Below are 23,719 nucleotides of genomic sequence, written 5' to 3'. Positions count from 1 at the left end.
AGGGTTTAAGTTTCAGAAATTAGTGGGTTTATGTCTCTCGGTTGAACGGTGTAGAATTTACAAATATTTTTATTTTTACTGTATTTTACTATTTCTAATTACTTTTTAATCATTTTTTTCATCGGATTACAAGAGATTCCAGTTTTACGATTATAACATATTGATATTGATCATTTACGTTCTGTTAAATTGTTTTTTAAGTCGTACAAATAGCTTAACTTAGTTGCTATAGACAATGTATAATATATCTAAGGTACGGGATTCAAACCCCAGCTACTACAAAAAAAAAAAAAATATACAAAGTTTACACCTTTACCCTTCTATTTCAAGGATCTGTTTGGATAAACAACTTGTTTGCAGGTTATAGCGTAATTGTTTATATTAAAATATAAAATACTATAAGTTGATTTTATCACCATATTGGAGAGCTTATGAAAATAAATTGAAAAAAATCTTATGAAAACTTTCATAAGTTTTTCTAAATGGTCTAGCGAAATTTAAGTTAGTAGATAAGATCAAATAAGTTAATTCAAAAGTGCTAATGTGACTTTTTTAATGTTGAAGTGACATTGTCCAAATCAACAAATTAATAATTGTTATAAATCTTTATTTTAAAAAATCACAAATATTTTTATTCATCATATTCTTCGACATTCATTCATATTATCTTCAAAAAAGAAACTTAGAAAATCCAAAATTGATATTCTTAACAAAAATTACAACGAAAAAACTCAGATTTAATTGCAAATCACAACCGAAAAACTCAGATTCCATTGAAAACCAGATCGCAATCCAAAAATCAAAAGCAAGAACTCATATTCGATTGGAAAACTCATTCAATTTCAACCACTACAATGGATTCAAAATGTAACATCCCAGACGACTTTAATCATTGCGGACTGACTCTACAAACTAACACGAGTCTTTTTCAGCGAGTTTTGTCCTCACTCGCACGCTTTACAGGGAAACTTCCTAGTAGGTCACCCTTCCAAAGACTACTCCAAGTCAAGCACGCTTAAGTGTGGAGTTCTTATGAAATGGGCTACCAAAAAGAAAATGCATCTTGTTGATATAGGTAGTACCAAACAATTCTTATAAGCCTTCCTTCAACCATGCAGTCTCATACCTGGACGGCCTCGGAATCCCTCTTATTCCGGTGTGATTCGGTTCATCTGGAAGCTGTTGGGAGCCGCTCATTGTCGTGCCTTGTGCACCGACGACCACTCCTCGTCCTCGTCAGCCTTGGGTGTTACACAAAATGTCAAACATTTATTCAATTTCAACCTTACAACACCATTAATTCAACATGAAAAGTACAAAATTCATTCACATAGAGAAAATCAGACACAAAGAAACCAATTAAGACTCGCTGTTGTTGTCGTGTTGTGTAAAGTTGGTTACATAAGACGAAGAAGGAAAAAAAAGGAAGAATGGGTTTTTAAGTTTTAGGTATGAATATGTGAGATGAAGACGGAAGAAAACGTATTAAAATGATAAAGTTTAGTTTGAATTTTTGTTATTGAATGTAGTTTGGGTTTAGTTTTCAAGGATCTAATTAAGAGTTTTTTTTTTTATTGTTGCTATTTTGATTATTGGGTTGTGATATTTTGAGATTTTTTTTATTACAAGGCGATCGATACTTCGAAGAAGATGATATGTTTTATTGGTGATTAGTGAGATAGTTAATTAGTTTGTCCTTTTTTGTTGTTTTTTTTTTCTTGGCTTGGTTTTTTTTTATTTATGAGGATGAAGATGATGGAGAAAAATAAAGAACATTGAGATTTGTTATTTTTTTTTTTTTTTATATATTTTGGATATAAATTAATTAATAAATAAGTAATTTTGTGAGTTGGACATATCATGTCATCCTTTATCAACTAAATCATCACTTTTTAACCGAGTTGGATGAAAAATGGTAACGACGCAAATGTTGTATGACTTAATTGAAAAATTTGAAACAAAAAGAATGTAAATGATCAATGTGTTAAAACGTTAAAGTGAGAGGATCTATGACGTAATTTGACTTCCTTTTATTTTTTATTTTTTTATCAATTAAGGTCATTGTAATTTTTTATGGCAAAGTCGAGCTAAATGTACAATAGAACAAGGAAGACAAGTTTGTACTCAAGTCGGCTTCACCAAAAATAACAACTCTTAATAAAAGCTAACAAAACAAAACATAAGAAGTAAGGTACCGTTTGACCCGATTTTTTTTTTTCAGCTTCTCTACATTTTTAAGGAGAAGCTAGGCCAAACACAATATCAATAAAGTACCTTCTAAAAAAAGTACTTTTTTTAGAATGCATAAAATTGAATGGAATGGGCTTTGACAAAAAATTGTTGAATGCTACTTCAAAAAACTACTTCTCGACAATTTATTTCACAAGCACCTCTCATCAACTCATTTTTCTTTTATTTTTTCAATATGCTTTTTTCTTCCATTTTATTTTATTTTATTTTTTTGAACCGGTCCATTTTTTTTAAAGAGGGTCCATTTAATTTTAGGCTTAATTGTATAAATGGTCCCCTAAATAATTTGCAGTTTACATTTTGGTCCCATAAATTGTAAAACTCACATTTTGGTCCCTTTAGTTTTGCTCTGTCAGTCAAAAAGGTCCTGACTGTTAACTTTAACCCCCCAAATGTCTATTCTGGACCAACTTTAATCGTGGTCCACCATAGATCCTATTAATTATCTAATTTAAACCGTTTGATTTTATTTTAAAAGGAGAGCCATTGGATTACGCATGTGTATTATATCTGAGGCGAGTCAACAACAACTAATTAATTCTCCCTTTCTTCATCTTCTTCCTCAATCTTATTCATCATCTTCAACTCATTTTCACCAACATTTATAAATAAAAAAAACCCTAAAAAAAAAATCCATAATTTTTTTCTCCCTTTCATCTTCATCAACAACAATCAACAACAACCATCCTTCCATCCAGAAATTCATCAACAACAACAAAATCATTTTCCCAATTAAAACAGAAGTAATTTTCAACTCAACAGAAAATCCCTCTTCATCTTCAAACACATTGCAACATAAAATAATTTTCCACACAATAGAAGTAAAAAACGCAACAACACATTGTCCCAATTAACTATCCAAAAACAAAAAACAGCATGAACACAAGTTAAAAACACAGCAGGAAGAGAAGACAACATAAGTTACAATATGAACAAAAGTTACAAGCTCCAAGATCAGGATGAGGAACATAACATGAACATGAATAGGAAGAGGAATCAAAACAACAACAACATCACAGATTTGAATCTGAGTTTCGAATCACTCCTCCTGTTAATTCGAATTCTAATATGAGAAAGAGAGATTAATAAAAAACCCCAAAACATCCGATCATGATTGAGGAACTGAAAACAAAATATATAATTTTCCGGCGCGGTGTTATTTTATCCGACGCGGTGGTCGTCGGTGGAAGGTGGTCCGATCATGATTTTTCTTTGTGGGTTTTGTAGAGAATATGAAGGAGAGTATGTTTATGGTGTTGGTTTGTTGAGAAAAGTTTTATGGTGGCCAAGATCTGACAATGAAGGTGACGGGTTGGAATAAGGGGGACGGTGGCAGAAGGAGATGAGAAGGAGGAGAAGAAAGGGAGACCAGATTTGAGTTTATTTTTAATCTTTTTTTATAAAGGAAAAAAATTATGGGTTTATTTGATGTTTTTGATCTCTTTTTTCAAAGGAATTGTTTGTTGATGATGTTTGTGTGGCTCTGCTTTTGGGTCAAAATCATGTTTAATTTTGTGTGATTGTTGTTGTTTCTGGAAAATTTTTATGAGTTTTGTATAAATGTGATGTTGAAAAAGATGAAGGGAGAAGATGATGAAATGGAGAGAAGATGATGAATAGTGAAAAATTAGATGCTGACGGTTCACCATTAAATTTAATGGACATGCAATCAAATGGTTAAAATCATATCAAAAAATTCAGACATTAAAAAACTGACGGCTAAGGCCTTTTTGACTGACGGAGCAAAACAAAGGGGACCAAAATGTGAGTTTTACGATTTATGAAACCAAAATATAAACCGCAAATTATTTAGGGACTATTTATGCAATTAAGCCTTAATTATATTAGTGCTGTGTAATGCGTATAATTATTTTTATAAAATTTTGATTTAATTAAAAGTACAAGTGTAGTTGCCTAAAAAAATTATACTTATATATATTTTACACATTTGTATTGTAACAAACTATGCATATCTTTTTCTTATTAAAAAAAACTATACATATCTTTTTCAATGACACCAGCAATGTAACAAATATAATATTATATAATATAAATTCTTATCTTTTTGACTTACACTAAAAATATGGTATTCTTATAACAAAATTTGTTATAACAAAAATTTGTTATAGAGTATAATTGGAAAAGAAAAAACCAACTATTCTCCCTTAAAAAAAAAACCCAACTATTCTCATTATATACACACACATATACATATTATAGATATATTCATAATAAATTCAAAGTTTTGTCCTTGTGAGCTTATATCAGTTGATAAAGATAACACATAAATATATGCAAGGTTCGGGGTTCGACCCCGGACACCACCAAAAAGGTAATAAATTCAAAGTTTTGTACAATATTTTGTCAAACAACTTTTAACTTAAAAATAACTTTAAAACTAAAAAACAATAAAAAAACCAAACAGTTTTAGCTTCTTCCTTAAAAAGCTTTATTTTAACTTTATTTTAAAGTAGTTTTTTTTTAGATAAAAAAAAACCCTGGCCAAACGGTACCTAAGTTGAACTCCCGTCACCCATCAAGTATCAAAACAGAGAAAAACACTCCAAATCCTGCCATGATAAAATTAAAGGTTAAATATGTTTTTTAGTCCCTATAAATATACCAACTTTTCGTTTTAGTCCCTCTAAAATTTTCCTTCAACTTTTAGTCCTTATAAAATTTTCAATCACTACATTTGGTCCCTATTTTTAAGTTAATTTTAATATTTTTTTATGAAATTGTGCAGATGTGTGTAGAATATTGTAAAAATATTTCCCACAAAAAAATTAGAATTTTTTAACAAAACACAAATTAAATATGAATTTTTAACTGTAAAAAATATAAAAATTCATATTAAATTCATGTTTTGTTAAAAAATTCAAATTTTTTTGGAAGAGATTCTCATAAATATTATGAATTTTTCTGCAAAATTTTATTAAAAAATATGAATTCTAAATATGAGTTTACTTTAAAGGAGGGACCAAAAGTGAAGATAGAAAAATTTTAAGGGACCAAAAGTTGAAGGAAAAAATTAGAGGAACTAAAATGAAAAGTTGATATATTTATAAGGACTAAAAACTTATTTAACCCTAAAATTAATTTGGGGATTTGGCGAGATTCATGGCTTTTGACGAAATATCATTCGCACCATTGAGCATTTTTCATTTTTTTATCATAAAAAACGGTTAGATTATTATTAAATCAAAATTAATAGTTTCATCCACTAATATAATATAATTTCACTCGTTTTTTTAATTATTCTTCGAATTTTAATTATTCTTCCACCATCCACAAATAAAGTTCATAACTGATTTTTTAATTATTCTTCGAATTTTGAATTTTTTTAATATTAAATAGAGGGTGAAATTCACCCGATTGTACAAACATGACAAAACTTTATCCAAAGTTTTTGATAAAAAGCTATCTACTACTTAATAACACAAATAAATTCATGAAAGTGTTTGCACAATAATTTTCACAGACAGAAACAACAACACAAAAAGAAACGTAACCAACATAAAAATTACTGTATTATACATGTCTTACACAAGTCTTCCTAATTTAATTAGATTGAGCTGACCATACCCTCCTTTGGTGATTCTTTGGAGGCCAGAATTTCAATATCTAGCTCATTAGATTTTTTGTTAATGAAATTGCATTGTTTTCGTATTTCTCCTTCATTTCCTGTGAGCACGCCAATGTTACTCATTTTAATTTAATCATAGAGACCTTAAAGCTACCAAAGAAAGCATTTTTGTCTGCATTGGATGTTGAGAACAACTCTTGGTCACTTTGAAACAAGCCCTTGCTAATAAATTTGACAAGTTTTCAAGACTAGCAACTATTACTCGAATCATGATTAAAAGTGAAGGGCTTACTTAAACAAAACAATCATGAAAGTGAAGTCTAACAAGAGTAGCAAAAATACGAGGATCTGTTAATGAAGCTTTCCATACAACTTTGTGTACAATAAAATGCAATTGGGGACAAGTTTTCACTGTAAAAGCATGGATCTAATTGTGCATTTGAGAACAAAGGTAACCCTCCAAGAACAACCACTACATAGAATAGTGTTGTTGCTACGAGACGAACGTAGAACATTTTCTCTCTAAATTAAATTTGAATTGCTTGTGTGTTTTTGTTTTTACGAGAATCAAAATGTAGTGAACCATAACTTATAGAGTTAGCAGTTTTCCCAAAGAGGGAGAACATGCTCTGATACCATATTAGGAAAATGGGGAAATGATTCTTCTTATGAAATGAAAGATTACAATTCATATATATGTATGTATGTATGTATGTATGCATGTATGTATGTATGAAGGTGCATAGTAAGTAAACATATGCCAGTAAACTACGGTTGCCTGAGCTGCAAGTAATCTTGTTCCTTAGCATTTTTGGTTTCTTCCTCAACAGTCTGTGATAGTGGCCATGGCCTTTTGGTCTTGTGAACTTTGATAAACGCAAATGAAGTTGAGTAAACATTAGAAAATTTTGTTATGCGCAGATCTTAAGACAAATTATGGTATATGTGACTTTTTTTAGTATAAACTTGATTGATATGCAATCTTGGACTAAATAGGATTATATGGACGACGAAACTATCTATATATATTTTTTTTAATGCTGTTGTATATTATCAGGATTTGAACTACAGATCCTTTGATTATACGTTTGATTAATCATATAATTTTATGTCCGATGTTTTTTTAGAGTAATCGTGAAGTGATCAAAGTGCAAATTCTTCTTAAAAACGCAACAGTTTAAACTTTAAAATTCAAGATATTTTTAATCATAAATAATATAACGATATTTTTGAAGTGTTATGTTGACATCTATTGTTTGTGTTGGTGATTTTTTGTTGGTAGGCTTCCCTACTTGCGTTTTCGTACTTCTAGTTTGTTTTAAGTATGAACTAACATGTTTTTGCTGTCCCCTAAAAAAAACATGTTTTTGTTGAAGTACTTAAGAAAGACTCGTTTTGCTATTGTATTTCGAATAAGGAACTGATGACAACTAACAACAAAGAAAAGAAAGAAGACCGGTGATAAAAAAACTTTTGAGGGACCAAAAGTTGAAGAATTTTTTAAAGAAAATTAAAATATCTATAGGGATCAAAAGTATATTTAACTCAAAATTTAAATAAGGTTGGCATTGTAATTTGTTAGTAATTTGTTTTTTCTATTCAAAAGTTTAAATTTGTATTTTTCGCTAAAGTTTCAACTTTTAAGTAGATGAGTGATATTGGCATTGAGTGATTTCCATTAAGTGTCTTAACTGTCTTTTTGAGCTAAAAAAACAAAGGTAAGAGTTCCATTTGACAATGGCCATGCGACACAAGAGGAGAAATGACAAAATTACAGAAAATTTCTATAATTTTATTTGAGACTTTTGATTAAAATATACTCCTTAATTTCACACTTTAGTCTTCTCTAAAACTATAATGTCTCTTTCATTTTCGTAAGATGTCTCTTTCATCTTCCTAGTTTGTAACTATTTGGATATTTTTATTTAATTGTAAATCTTAAACCAAGTGGACCTCAATCATTAATTAGTAATACGGACGGGATTAGAAGGGGATCAACATAGACCAAAATCCTTCAAGTTTTTTTTCTCTTTATATTAGTATATATTTTTTTTTGTGTCTATATTTTTTTTTTGTAAACTTTTATATGAGGTTATACAATGACCTTTTTTTGACTCAATATATTGAGTCTTAAACACTTAAGTTTATAGATTTAACTGCAATAATTTTTAACTCGAATCCATACAAGATAAAAAGAAAGTAAGGTTTTGTCTGCAATTTACAAAAGAACTCTAATCCTTAACTCTAATCTTATTCTTAACTAGAGTTTCAATTTTAAATTCCTCATTGCAATTTCGATTAAAAATTTTGACTCGTTGTTTGTGATTATGTTTACACTTTCTCGACCAATACCACTATTTTATTACTCACGATTTCATCATGAATTCATATGTTTGCATTTTCTTTATTTCAAATTTTCGTTCTACGTTATTCAAAAGTCATTGGATATATTTAAGCTTTACATATCTTATGATTCTTAAATTTCATGTTTGAAGGTGAGTATTTTAACATGTATGATGCATATGGATGGATCAGTCAAACTTTCTACTTTTCCCGAACTCCCCTTTGGTGAGTAGTTTCCAAGTGCTTTTTTTCTCTTTCTCAGTATTGTTTAATACTCCCTCTCTTTTTTTTCTCTATTATCCTTAATATTTGTAGACCTTTTATTTTTTACACCCATTCAATACAACATTTTCTCTATATTTTTTTTACTTTCTATCATATCATTTTCTTATCATATCTAACGCACATCACTCTCATATGTAGAATGGGTAATGAATGTACAAAAGTAGTTTTCCGTTCTCTATACACCATCACCTATTTGATCTTACTTTGGGTCATTGATATGGCACCACCAAAAAAGTATTTTTCCTTAGGTATTTCTGATGTGTTCCTAAATATAAGATATTTTGCCTATTTTTTAAACTTCAAAATTTATCATTAATCATGTCCCTACACAAGACGAACATGGATCAACATACATAATCTACGAAGCAAAGATATCATATATAGGCCGATTACAAAAATAAACCCATAAAAACACCAATACATACACCTCCTAATTGAGGGCTAACACTACAACAATAAGAAAGTTAACCTCCAAAACCAAAGTCAGCACCTAAATCAATGTCAAACCCCATACACTCCATCAGAAATGACAATAAACAAAAATCCAAACACCTATCATTCAGTAGGGGTGTTCAAAACCGAACCAACACAATATAAAACTGCACAACTGAACCAACCCAAACCAAAAGTGCAAAAAACTACGTTTAGTTCGGATGAATTCAGACCATATTTTACTCAACTGCACGATTTGATTCAGTTTGCGGTATTTATTTTAACATCCAAACCAAACCGAAACATAATAGCCTCAATCCCAATACAACCCAATACTGCATAATATGTTTCTTATTTTGATGTAATGCAACATGCTAGTAGTAATGAAAATTGATACATTTTTAGGGACGAAAAACATATTTAACAAAAAAAATACATATGGTGATGTTAGTGACTTTAAAAACATATATAACTCGTATGGGTAAACCTCGAAGTCTTTATTTTTTTTTATGTGTAATCTTTGATTCTTAAGAGAATGACCTTTGGTAATCCAAAAATTAATTGGAAAGTAAGTAAAGGTGCTCAAAAATTGTTTAACTCGTATGATAATCTAAGATTCTACCAAACAATTCATCATTTAATTAAACTCATTAATCACATTATTTTAAACACTTGGTTCAAAAGTCTTTATTTGTAAAGAGTCTTAAAAAAAGGGTGCACAACTTGTTGACAAAAGCATGTATGCACATAGGGACAACTTTTATTTTAAAAATGTCACCGTAGTTTGTACCAAAATAATTATAATAATAATTAATAAATGTTTTTTAAGGAATAATTAGTAAATGTTGTTTTGTCCTTCAAAAAAATAAATAAATGTGGCTTTGTCAAAAAAAATTAATAAATGTTGTTTGGTACATCGAGCAGGCGGGTCCTAAATACAGTTCATTTTTTGTCATTAAAAAATAAATATAAGTCTTATTTTATTAAGCTCCTCTAAAAAAAGTCTTATTTTATTAAGCTAAAACATAGAAGTCTTTATTAATTTACTCAATGTATTAATTATTTTTTATAAAAATATATTTTCTTAATTTCCTATTTTCCTGATGTTACAGTGTTATTTAGAAAAAGACTTTATATTTAAAAAAAAATATTTTAGTCTTGAATTATTTTAATGAATATTATCTAACTTTTTAATTTATGTGTAATAGTTAAATGTCCCCGTGAGCTTAGCTTAAGGACAATGCATAATATATACAAGGTTTGGAGTTCGAACTCCGGACACAACAAAAAAAAAATAGTTAAATAAAAATTATATTTCAAAAAAAGTGAAAATTGGACGTATGTTGTCGGTTATACTAGTTTTACGTCGGTGTTTAATAACAATCGAGTATTTGGCTTTTTTTTGGTCAAGTCGCCTTTTTTTTTTTGTTAAGTAGCCTAATGGCTAGAACTCACACAATTAAATGTGGAGAAGTGGGGGTGTTCGGAGTTCGAACCCCGGCCGCTGCATATAATATGCAACATCCGTACCAACTGAGCTAAGATCATAGGGATATCGAGTATTTAGCTTTTACAAAGCCGTTATATAATATAAACTTACATGACAATATATGGGTTGTTAATGGATGGAGGTGTAAACCTATTTTGTAACCATGATATATCTCGTTAAACTCTAGAAAACTATGTACCATTTTATGAGTCTAATATATGGTTGTAAGTCAAAAAGTATTTTAAATTCTTAATGTGGATATTCATATTATAGAACTCATTTTTAGATTGAAAGTTTATATTATAAGTAATATCTCGAAGTTTATTTTTTTTGACAAACAATATCTCGAAGTTTATTTTGTCGATAAAAATGTCTACAAATTATTATATAAGTTTAATAATGGGAACTCGTAGGGGTAAGTATGGAAGTGGATATATGGTCTGATGATAATTTGGTGCGAGTTTTCGGTGATGAGACTAGAATTTTTTTCTGATCAGATAGATCGAGGGGGGGATTTCTATGATAGGCTTCAGCGACTTTATGAGTTACTCCCTCCGTCCCGGAATATCTGACCCATTTTCTAAAAAAAAAGTGTCCCAAAATAACTGAGTCATTTCAATTTTCAATACAACTTTTATCATTCCCAGTACAATATAACTCTAATTAATACTACTTTCATCATTCCCAATACAATATATTCCACTTTCCCCTTTATTTATACATTTTTCTTAATCTGTGTGAAAAACCAAACTGGCTCAGATAAAACGGGACGGAGGGAGTAGCAGAGAATCAGTTGGTAACAGTAGCGGAGGTGTATGCTTTAGACTGGTGGATTGGGGGAGATGGCGGCGATTGTTTGCTTGGGAGAAGGAGATGTTGGAGGGAGTGTAGACAGGTGGAAATGGCAACTCACACCTGACAAAAGCTATACCATTAGAGACATTTATCATCTACTAACTGAGGAGGAACCATCCCATCGGAATGGATTTTAGAATATTATTTAGAAGAAAGATTTACCATTAAAAGTTTCTACTTTTTGCTTGACATTTACTAAATAATAGGTTAGATAAAAGGATAATCTAGTTCGACGACAAATTATTCAACAACCATTAAATGTGTGTTACTGGATGCGGTCTTCAAGAAAATATGTATATCATTTATTTTTGGGATGTGACGTGGTTTAGAGCATTTGAATATTGGTTAAGCAGTGACTTGATATTCAATTAGTAAACCCTTTGCCTTTTACATGGGCATATATTGTATTTTGGCATGCTAGAAGGGTTTTTTTCAAGAAAATATGTTATTATTTTTATACTATTTGGCTAGATTGTTTATGGGTCATCTGATTGAATGATACTAATTGTTTATGGGTCATTTGATTGAATGATACTAATTAAAAAACAATTATTTTATTTGAATTATTTTAATTTCAAAATTTTGCCTTGTAATACGCCACATGATGTGTAATAATTTGACCACGTGACACTTAGTTTGTTTTTGTTTTTAACGGTGGATTAACAGAGGGATCAATAACAATCTTTTTACAAAGTGCATGGGCCTAAAACAAAACAAAAAAAGTGGAGGATCAATACCAAAAAATTATGAAAGTGCATAAACTAATAGCATAAACCTTAAAATTGTTTATATTAGTTATATTATATCTGATTTATCATCTTACGAAATCTCAGATGTGACACTTTTTATACATTATTTTCAAGACTTATCTAGTTTTAATGTGCAATTTAGATTATTTTCACCCCATTAGCTATTACCTATTTGTTGGATATTTGTATGTTGGTTTCACTTTTGCCTAAAACAAATATTCACTTCAGATGTGGAACACAATGTTCCAACATCCAGACCTGGTCTGTACGTTCTGTGCTTTGCCTATGATTACGCACGCGCTTGCTAAATTGAAGGAATCCACACCAGCATGTGTTGGTATGAACCGTGTGCAATTATGATGAGATCAGAACAAATGTGATTTCTTAAGGAATTGTTAAAATGACTTAGGAAAGTATTTTTAAGGTGACTTTTAATAAGCCTACTATCAAGGAGTTTCCATATCCGTCCATATTGCTTAATCAATAAGTCACTGATCCGATCTGAAGCATGATTGAAGGAATGACATGCCTTGCTTCAGTATATAAAGAAGGCTGCAATACCTGAAGAATCATTCAAGACATTGGTTTACAAATAGAGTTTTGTTTAGGTTTTGAGTCTTATATATTGTGAGCCTTTCGTGTATCATCTTGGTACTTGTTTAGGACTGTGCTTTGAGTTGTAATACTGTGCACTACTCCGAAGCTTTTAAGCAAGGAGCTAGGTAGATTGTGAACTGCATCTAAGCTTTTAAGCAAGGTTGCAAGTTGTTATTTTTGAGGGTAACCTCATTTGAATTGAGTCTGTAATTTGGGAATCACAGGGGATTGTGATCTGTTGTAAGTGAGTGAGATGAGATCTCAAATCTAGGAGTTCCTAGGTTGAAGTCTAGTTGGGGTAGGTCCTAGGTCACAAGTGCAAACGTGGTTTGCTGAGTGCTTTTGAATACGGACTGCACTAGTGGATTTCCTTCCTGGCTTGGTAGCCCCCAGATGTAGGTGACGTTGCACCGAACTGGGTTAACAATTTCTCTGTGCCTCTTTTCTTTCCTGCTTATTATTTGCATTATTATGTTTGTGTCTGTTAGCTTAATGTTCTAAACATCATATACAACATCTGCTTTTCTGTATCCTGTGTTGGAACATCGTTTGGAACATCGTAAGTCTAACGTGCCAGAATAACACTATCTCCATAAATATAAATTCTCTGAAATATCAAATCTTTATCCCTAAATGAGAAAATGTCGTCATATTTAAAATTTTCAATGACGTAAATAGTTCTTGTCAATATGTACCTACTTACGATGGACAGCGATTAGAACTATTTTTTTTCTCTATAGTCTATAGTTAGAGCAACATGATTGAAGATTTGAATATTAATAATTTGAACGACCGAAGCACGAAATGATATGGAGGAACATTGTCTCCACAAGCCATTTCTCTCTTTATATAAATAGACATGAACCCCATATGTGATAGACACACTTAAATTTCAAAAGTTCAAAAAACAATAGAAATAATAATGAACTCTTCTTTTCATCTCACATTAGCAGCTTTGTGCTGTGTAGTGGTTGTGCTTGGAGGGTTTCCCTTCTCTTCAAATGCACAACTTGATGCTAACTTCTATAAGGACACTTGTCCAAATGTCACTTCCATTGTTCAAAGTGTCTTAGCAAATGTTTCTCAGACAGACCCTCGTATGCTTGCCAGTTTCATTAGGCTTCACTTTCATGATTGTTTTGTTCAAGTATGTATTATAGTATAAATTATAATAGCGATGTGATTTTGTTGAAGCCACAACGAGTTTGATAGAATCACAAAGCACATGTGATTTTGTTGAAAGTTGAAAGCATCAAACTACAGTGCTACTACGTGATTTTATCAAACTCGCTGTAAATTTAAATATGCACCAAGTTAATCAGATCTTTTATAGTCAACTCAATTTTCTCACCAACATCTAACTAAGTTTTGGATATTTGTAACTCATATATTTGATATCTATGTTTATGAAAGGGTTGTGATGCATCACTCTTGTTGAATGACTCTTCTACGATCGTGAGTGAGCAAGGAGCTTTGCCAAATAACAACTCAATAAGAGGTTTGGATGTTGTGAATCAAATCAAAGCCGCAGTGGAACTTGCTTGCCCTAGTGTTGTGTCTTGTGCAGATATTCTTGCACTTGGTGCCAATGTTTCCTCTGTTCTGGTATGTTCCACATCTTCTATATCTTCACATTCTCTATATCTCGTTCCTAAGACGACTCCGTAAGTTTCAATAATAACTGAGATGTAAAACAAGTTTTAACATGTGGCCTTTTTTTTCTTCCACATGAGACCTTTTTACTTACAAAATTTAATAAAAATAACTTTTTGATTAATAGTCTTACCGTTAGGTCAACCATGCTCATTGTTCTTTCTTTATGATGAAATGAGAGAAACTTATCCATGTTTCTGTTAATTTTAAAATGCAAATTGTTCTTTCTTTTGATTTTGTTTTTCATTATCTTTAAAACTTATCTTATTCAAATTCTAATAGACATGTTTACTCAAAAAAATTATGATCTTCTTCGAACCTGCCCACTATTCTAGGAGAGAGAAAAATAAAATAAAATGAGTTGATGACTTTGTTAAAACAATTCATTAGCAATGAAAGTCTCTTAGCCGGCCATCTTTGATTTTATAATCAAGGACTGGGATTCCATCCGATAAGTAGCTAGAAAGTTTCAGCCTAAATAGAAAAAGATCAAACAATTAAAATATATTATTTAAAGGTTTAAATATTCAAATGGTACCTTCAAATGTCAATGGTTTTGATTTAAGTTCCTTAATTTATTTTGTTTTATTTTTTGTCCTTGTAAATATACTATTTTTAACTTTTGATCCTTATTATTTTGTTTTATTCCCTACAAAATTTATTCATATTATCGATTTTGGTCTCTCAAGATAAAGTCTAATAGGAATTTTTGACAAGTACCTTTAAAAAATGTCTTTTAATAAACTAATTTTTTTTCTCACAACTTTTTTTTAAAAACTATTAATATTATTATCATTATTATTTTTATTATTATTGTTATTTACTATTATATACTACAGCGTGAGACTATTATTTTTTACTTGTGGATTTTCACTTTTCCTGGTGACATTTAATTTGCAGGCTTTTGGTCCTGATTGGGAAGTTCCATTAGGAAGAAGAGATAGTTTGAATGCAAATCAAACTCTCGCTAATTCAAACCTTCCTGGTCCCCGATTTCTTCTTACCGAATTAAAAACCTCCTTTCTTAATCAAGGTCTCGACACTACGGATCTTGTTGCACTTTCAGGTATAAATCTTTGTCTCCTTAAAAACTATATATGTACACAAAACATGTGTACATATATTCCTATATGTGTGTCCTTAATTAAAAATCATGTGGACATTTTACAACCGTTTCTGAGGAGATTTAAACTCGAGGTTATAAAAAAATTTAAAATCATTGAGCTTATAACTCATTATGTAGGTATACTCGGTGTCTAATTGTATATGCTTTGATCATTTTTTAGGTGCTCATACGATTGGAAGAGGTGTATGCCTTTTATTCGTTGATCGATTATACAATTTCAGCGGCACAGGCAATCCAGATCCAACTCTTAACACAACGTTACTACAATCATTGCGAGACATATGCCCTGATATTGGCAATCAAGCTACCAACCTCACCAATTTGGACGTAAGCACCCCCGATGCATTCGACTCAAACTACTACTCCAATCTCCAAGTTGGAAATGGTTTGTTTCAGAGTGATCAAGAGCTTTTTTCCACAACTGGTGCTGATACCATTGACATTGTCAATAGCTTTAGCAGCAATCAAACTCTTTTCTTTGAAGCTTTTAAGGCCTCCATGATTAAAATGGGTAATATTGGAGTGTTAACTGGAACTCAAGGTGAAGTTAGAACACATTGTAATTTTGTTAATACTGTTAGCCTTGCTACCAAAGTCACCAAAGATTCATCAGAAGATGGTATTGTTAGCTCATTCTAAGTAAGAAAGGTACCTACCTATAATTAATAAAGAGTGTGTTCTAGGGGAACATACGTGTGCTCTTGTGCTTGCTGGTGATATATTTTGTACTTTATTTTGTAATCTATGGCTACTGAATGCAGTGTTTGTAAGATCTATTTTGCTCTATTATGATAATTATATGTCATATTAATAAAATTGTGTATATAAAAAAAAGGTTTGATCACTTTTGATTCATGCAATTCCTGTAATTAGATTAAGGATATTTTAGAGATATATACTATGATTAAATAAAAAAGAAATAGTTAACATTTGCTTATATCTATGAAGCACGGACACACGAACACCGGATACAACAGAGACACCGTGACGCCAACATGGATAATAATAAAATTGTGTATACTAAAAAGTGTCTTTTCCTATAAGTTACTTGTACTTGTAAAAATAAGTGTCTTATTTAAGAGTCACGGGGTTGTGATCATAAATGTATAAAAAGAAGAGTCACGGGTTTCAATTAAGACAGAATAAAAGATCTTAATCTCTTATATTTTCTTCATTGAGGTGTGGTTACACATCTTCATTGTTTTTTTTAATTTCTCTATTTCAATCTAAATAAACTATTTTTACGTAGATTTAGGTTTTTTCTTCGTGATTTCATTGTCTATGATTGACGCTATGTTATACGTCGTCTTGTGCGGTATTGTTTGATTTCACGTCTTGTTGGGGTGTTCATCTGATTGCTATTGAAAGATCGATTATTCAATTATTTGGTCGTCAACGTTGTAGATCTGGAGGTATGGGTGTTTGGTCCATTAAAATTTTATCATATTATTTGTAGTTATTTTACCGTTATATGCTATTAACTTGGATGATATGAGTTTGCTCACAAATTTATCCTTTCTGTTTTTTACGATGTTAAACGATGTACTCTATCAATTAAAATAAATGAATATTGTTTTGTTTTTGTCAAAAAATAATAATATTTCTTTCTTTAAAAAAAAAGTTTTAACTTGTCTTGGAAATAGGATAATGGCATATATCGATAGTAGTTAGAGAGAAATTTATGTTCAAAGAAAAAACGTTATCTTTAGAATTATGTATTCAATAAATTTTTTTAAAAAAATCTACTTAAAATTTATAAATTATTTTCTCTTTTTTTTTAAATAAATAAATAAATTATTTCATCTTTTGAATCCTTAACAAGCGCCTTAAGACACTTGTTAGCATGACATTTAGTTAATTGATTACTAGCATCAGTTCTATAAACTAAACTAGTTTTGTTTTGTAGACTATTGTCAGTCAAATTTTTAAAACTTCAATATAGCACATTTGGTGGAATGGCCACCTCTTCAGTCTTGTGCTCTAAAAATCATGCTTCAGATCTCCAAAATTCAGAACCCCCTCTCCAAAAACAAGCTTAGCTTATATAGGCAAGGTCTTGGGTGCTCAAAATCGTGTCATGATGAGCAAAATCGTGACACGATTGCTTCTATAAATTCAAATTTGTATTCTGGCACACCTCCAAACCGTGTAACGATCATGTAATCGTGACACGATTATTCTGGCAGTGGCAACTTCAATTTCTGGTTGAAAAATTGTGTCACGGTTGCAAAACCGTGACACGATGCTTTAATTTCAACTTCTTGATATTTTCTTCTTTTTTCACCTTCAGGCTGTCTAAAATTGTTACAGACGCAATAAAAACATCAAAATAAATAGGAAAAAAAATATGTAATGATAGCATGTCAAATCATTCCTTGTCCTCAAGGAATTTACTTGTAAAATTGACAAACTACAGTAAAATAATTATCTAACCAAGTGATAATACTAAAAGTTCATCTCATTGCTAACCATTTGATGAGTCAAATGGCTTGACTACAATCACAATTCATAACTTCACACAAGATTTTGACAAGTGTTTTCCACCGTCGACATGCTTGTCTACATATTACTATAAATTTGAAAATATTTTAAGCGACAATTAAAGTTAATGTCAACACACAATGTCAAGGTCTTTAAAGGTTGTAACAAGGCTTCGGTGAAGGAGGGATAATTTTTGAGAAAGTAGGTTAAAACAAACATTGGAGTTACGCATTCCTACCACATTGGAAAATTTGTACATTTACCTCATTCACCCCATAAATTAAACATAAGTAGTTAAGTACTAGAGAACTATTGTGACCATGAGACAATATTATTATTGTTTTCTTCATTTTTATTGTCTCTATTGTTATTATTATTATTTTTTTCTACACCTTTTTGTGCACTTTATCAATTTATTTTTGAATAGATATTTAATCTTTTAAGTTCTTTAGAATCCCCACCCCAAACTTAATTGATTGTAAATTTCAAAAGCAACCCCAAATTTAAACACACCCTACAACCTAACTCTAATTAGTATTTAGGTAAACAACTTAAGGTCTCTAGACTTGTAATGTAACTTGTCACCGAACAAAAAGTTATAAATCTACAAGCTCAAACTGCCTTTAAAAGGATAATCACATTAAAAACATAACCATAAACTTGCCCTCTAACATTACGGTTTCTTGAAACAAAAACATCAGATAAAATCCCGCAAACTACTAGTCCCTTCCTCAAATCAATTAACTCAAGGTCCTCAGGAAAATTAGTAATATAGAATACATCATTTACCTGATAAAAGCCTTCATTCACAATGTGGTGAGAGGACTTACGCACACTTGTACGACCATCAACAATTATCCTCTCCTTCTTTAAGGGGCGTGTACTGCTGCCATGAAAGAGCAGACCAACACCGTGCTGTAGGGTGATTCCACCTCCACCCGTAATCTAGAATGTTCACCGCGGCGGGTGGTTGACCTTCCCTTTCTCCGAGAAACAAACCTTCTTCTCCTGTGATCATCAAAAACCCTAGGTTTCGAATCCCAATCCGTATCAAACCTGTCAAATTGATTAAAAGACCTTCCTTTCCTCCGTTGTCCAGAAACATAACCCTTGTCCACGCCAAATCCTTCATGCATGCTGCTTTCCTGCTGTCTGCAATGTCTCTGAAACTCTGGTCTCATCGCTTTCATCCGTGTGTTTCTCATCTCGGTCCACTCTCCCCAATTCCCCCCAATTTCTGCATCCTTGGCATATGCCCCCCTCCCATATAACCTATCAGCCGACGAAGCAAACCGACATGGTGGTCCAAGGCTTGGCTTTGAACCACCGCCTCTCTTTTTCTCTCTAACTCTCTCGCTCATCTCTCTATATAGTATATTATTTAATCTATCTAGTATTAATGTACAATTTAGATTATTTTTTCCCCTTTAGCTATTACCTATGTCCATAAATATAAATTCTCTAAAATATAAATCTTCATTCCTAATGCTCTGTTTGGTACAAGAGAAATGTAGAAGAGAGACATCAACGAGAGAAAGAGGAGAGAAGTGTGGCATTTCTCTTGTTTGGCAAAGGCGAGAAAGAGAGAAGAGGGACTGACGTGGGTCCTACACAATTTTTGTTCTCCCCTAATTAGCGGAGAAACATGAGAGAAGTTATTCATTTGTTGCTTTTGCCCTTTATGTCCTTCGATTTAAGACACCAACACACATTTTTTGTCTTTTATGCAATGTTTTCACGTTATTCTTTGTTCCTTTTTCACAATAAGCTCATTTAAATAATAATAAAATAAATTAACTTACCTTGTTAATTTTTTTTAAGTAACTTAGTGACTAAAACTCACATTTTAAATGTGAAGAAGTGGGGTATCCGAGGTTAGAACCCCAGCCTTCGCATAAAATATGCAATATCCCTACCAACCGAAATAAGCTCACGGAGACCTTGTTAAAATTATTAATAAATTTTGTTTTTTGGTAGTGAAATTATTAATAAAATAACTCAGTTAACTAATTAAGTTAATCAATCGATAAATTTAATTAAATATAAAACATACTAGTTTTATGAAAAGATTTTTATATCAAGGGTGTTTTTGTATTTTTAAAAACAATCAGCACTTCTCTCTTCTAAATTTCTCATCTCTTTCTTTCAAACCATACATCAAATCATCTTTATTTCTCACATCTTTCTCTCTTCTCAAACTCTCTCTCTCAACTACTTCTTTCTTCTCACTTTCTCTCCACAACCAAGCACACCCTAAATGAGAAAATGTCGTCATATTTAAAATTTTCAATGACGTAAATAGTTCTTGCCAATATGTACCTGGTTACGATGGACATCGATTTCAACTATTTTCATTTTTTTTCTCTATAGACATGATTGAAGATTTGAACTATTTTTTTCTCTATAGACTATTGTTAGAGCAACATGATTGAAGATTTGAATATTAATAATTTGAACGACCGAAGCACGAAATGATGAAATGCAGGAACATTGCATCCACAAGCCATTTCTCTCTATATAAATAGATATGAACCCCATAGGTGGTAGACACAATTAAATTTCAGAGTTCAAAACAAGAGAAATAATAACAATGAACTCTTCTTTTCATCTCATATTGGCAGCTTTGTGCTGTGTAGTGGTTGTGCTTGGAGGGTTTCCCTTCTCTTCAAATGCACAACTTGATCCTAACTTCTACAAGGACACTTGTCCAAATGTCACTTCCATTGTCAAACAAGTCTTAGCAAACGTTTCTCAGACAGATCCTCGTATGCTTGCCAGTTTCATTAGGCTTCACTTTCATGATTGTTTTGTTCAAGTATGTATTATATTATATATAATATATAATAATTGCAATGTGATTTTGTTGAAGCCACAATGAGTTTGATAGAATCACAAAACACCTGTGATTTTGTTAAAAGTTTAAAGTATCAAACTACAATGCTACTACGTGATTTTGTCAAACTCACCATAAATTTAAATATGCACCAATACGAAGAGTAATATATTTACGAATTTTCTAATACTCTAAAAACATTACTAAATTTGGATATTTGTAGCTCATATATGTTATATCTATGTAAGGGCTGTGATGCATCAATCTTGTTAAATGACACTGATACTATCGTGAGCGAGCAAGGAGCTAGGCCAAATAAAAACTCCATAAGAGGTTTGGATGTTGTGAATCAAATCAAAGACGCAGTGGAACTTGCTTGTCCTAGTGTTGTGTCTTGTGCGGATATTCTTGCACTTGGTGCTAATATTTCCACAGTTCTGGTATGTTCCACATCTTCTAACTGAGACTTAAAACAAATTTTAATATATGTGACATTTTTTTTTTTTGAGTAAGTATATATGTGACATTAGTAGATATCTAAAATGAGAACTTTAATAGTCTTACCATTAGGTTGACCCTGCTCATTCCATCATATACTACAAATCTAAATATGCTCTCAAATTTTCTTTTTTTTTTCCTTTTTGATGACATCAGAGAAACTTACCATGTTTCTGTTAATTTTTTAAATGCATATTCTTCCTTATAATTAAATTTCTTCTTATTTTGTTCTTCATTCTCCAAACTTGCCAGCTCATTCAAGGACGAGAAAAAAAAATGTAAAATGAGTTGATGAATTTGTTATACAAGTCATTAGTAAAGAAAGCCTCTTAGCCGGCCATCTTTGATGCTAGGTTTCTCCATAGTACTAAAAAATGTATAGGATTCCATCTGTAAGTAACTTGAAAGTTTCAACCTAAATATAAAAAGATCAACTTGACCAAAAAAAATAATATAAAAAGATTTGTTTTGTTATAATTTTAGTTTTGGCAAATATACTACTTTTTATTTCTAGTTCTTTTTTTTTTAATCCTACAAAATTTCTTCCTATTGTTGATTTTAGTCTTAATATAAAGAGTAGACTAAAAGGAATATTTGACAAGTACCTAAAAAATGCCTTTCTTTAATTCCTTTTAATAAACTTTTTTTTTTCCTCACGACTTATTATTATTACTACTACTTGTATGATTTTTTCTTTTCTTTTTACGTTTTTATAACTATTATACTAGGTGTGAGACTATTATTTTTTACTTGTGCCTCATATTTCCTGGTGACATAATTTGCAGGCTCTTGGTCCTGATTGGGAAGTTCCATTAGGAAGAAGAGATAGTTTGAATGCAAATCAAACTCTTGCTAATTCAAACCTTCCTGGTCCCCAATTTGATCTTACTCAGCTAATATCCTCCTTTGCTAAACAAGGTCTCAACATTACTGATTTGTTGCACTTTCAGGTATAAAAGTTTTGTCTCCTAAAAAGCTATAGTTGTACGCAACATTAGTGTACTCCCTCCGTCCCAAAATATAAGCAAAAATTGGTCAACAAAAGTTAATGTATCTGGTTAAAAATTTGTACCAAATACATTAACTTTCGTTGACCAATTTTTGCTTATATTTTGGGACGGAGGGAGTACATATATTTCTACATATGTGTGCGGTAAAAAAATTGAAAAAGAGAAAATTATTATTAATTTTTATTTTGGTTACAGAAAATTATTATTATTAATTAAAGTGGCATTAATATTAATCAATTTACAACTGTCTCTAACGGGATTTAATTGTGTCAATTGAGGTTATAAAAAGTTAAAATTATTGAGCTGATACCTCATTATGTATGTATATGTGGTGTCTAATTGTGTATGTTTTTAAAAAATATTAGGTGCTCATACAATTGGTAGAGGTCAATGTGGATTGTTCTTTGATCGATTATACAATTTCAACGATACTAGAAAACCCGATCCAACTCTTAACACAACCTACTTACAAACATTGAGAACAATATGTCCCATTGATGGACCTAATAGCACACTCACCAATTTGGACCCAACCACTCCAGATACATTCGACTCGAGCTACTACTCAAACCTAAGGATTCAAAAGGGCTTGTTTCAGAGTGACCAAGAATTGTTTTCCACAAGCGGCGCAAACACCACTGCCATTGTCAATAGTTTCAACAACAACCAAACTCTTTTCTTTGAAGCTTTTAAGGCCTCTATGATTAAAATGGGTAATATTGGAGTGTTAAATGAAACTCAAGGTGAAGTTAGAACACACTGTAACTTTGTTAATACTGTTAGCCTTGCTACCAAAGTCACCAAGGAAGATGGTACTGTTAGCTCATTCTAAGTAATTTAAGACAAGTTTGCATGAGAAAGGTATCTACCCAATAAAGAGTGTTTTCTAGGGCACATACATGTGCTCTTGTGCTGGATTGTGATGTATTAATATTTTGTAATCTATGGTTATTGAATGCAGTGTGTTTGTAAGATCTATTTTGTAATCTATGGCTATTGATAGTTATATGTCATATTAATAAAACCAAGTATCTTTCATTTCTTGTAACTCTTAGATGAGATATCATCAGTTTCTACTTTCGCTTATGATTACCATAACCGGTGGATTAATCATCTTCACACATGTCTCTCATCCTTTTCCTAGCTGTTCTTTTCTTTTGTGCTTGTTTTTCGTGGTGTTTGGCATTATATCGTATTAAGAGTCTTGGTAGCTATATGTATTCACGAGGTTTTGTCAGAAATGTTATTATTTTCGTGGAGTATATACAAGGACTAGGTTCAAATCTTGTCTCCCTAGATTCAAATCTTGTACTCATCAAAACTTGATTTTTATTCAAGTCTTTTATAGAGAGAAACTACCTTAGTAAGTTCTCTTTCTTCTGCATTCATCGGAGAAGGTGGTTTTGAGTCATATTTTTTTATGAAATAATCCATCAATAATTTGTTTTATCTTTTTAATTTAAATATGTGATTTTCACAAGTATTAGATTTTTCATTCGTTTTTCATGTGTTTTTTTTGTTTGATTGTGCGA

General features: G+C 31.2%; 1 protein-coding gene and 1 pseudogene across 2 annotated transcripts; both read left to right on the top strand.

Moving 5' to 3' along the window:
• Positions 1–13,467: 13,467 nt before the first annotated feature.
• Positions 13,468–16,209, top strand: LOC146944999 (peroxidase A2-like). Its single transcript, XM_085743379.1, has 4 exons — positions 13,468–13,733; positions 14,000–14,191; positions 15,140–15,305; positions 15,526–16,209. The coding sequence occupies exons 1-4, from the start codon at positions 13,509–13,511 to the stop codon at positions 16,002–16,004; spliced, it is 1,062 nt and encodes a 353-aa protein (XP_085599505.1). The 5' UTR covers positions 13,468–13,508; the 3' UTR covers positions 16,005–16,209.
• Positions 16,210–20,377: 4,168 nt separating this feature from the next.
• LOC146944998 (peroxidase A2-like) lies at positions 20,378–23,228 on the top strand (annotated as a pseudogene). The gene is made up of 4 exons (XR_015026205.1): positions 20,378–20,661; positions 20,928–21,119; positions 21,963–22,127; positions 22,553–23,228. The product of XR_015026205.1 is annotated as a peroxidase A2-like (transcript).
• Positions 23,229–23,719: the final 491 nt, after the last annotated feature.

This window comes from Medicago sativa, chromosome 2 (assembly GCF_051527215.1).
Source record: "Medicago sativa cultivar Bolivia chromosome 2, Bolivia_mono, whole genome shotgun sequence".
NCBI lineage: Eukaryota > Viridiplantae > Streptophyta > Magnoliopsida > Fabales > Fabaceae > Medicago > Medicago sativa.
This window is presented reverse-complemented; position numbering and strand designations above follow the sequence as displayed.

What these genes read in the sequence shown, in the direction of transcription:
- LOC146944999 (XM_085743379.1), top strand. Translation starts at nt 13,509, where the DNA reads ATGAACTCTTCTTTTCATCTCACATTAGCAGCTTTGTGCTGTGTAGTG. An exon ending in CCAATGTTTCCTCTGTTCTG is followed by an intron (nt 14,192 to 15,139) that starts GTATGTTCCACA and finishes TTTAATTTGCAG; the next exon opens with GCTTTTGGTCCTGATTGGGA. An exon ending in GGATCTTGTTGCACTTTCAG is followed by an intron (nt 15,306 to 15,525) that starts GTATAAATCTTT and finishes ATCATTTTTTAG; the next exon opens with GTGCTCATACGATTGGAAGA.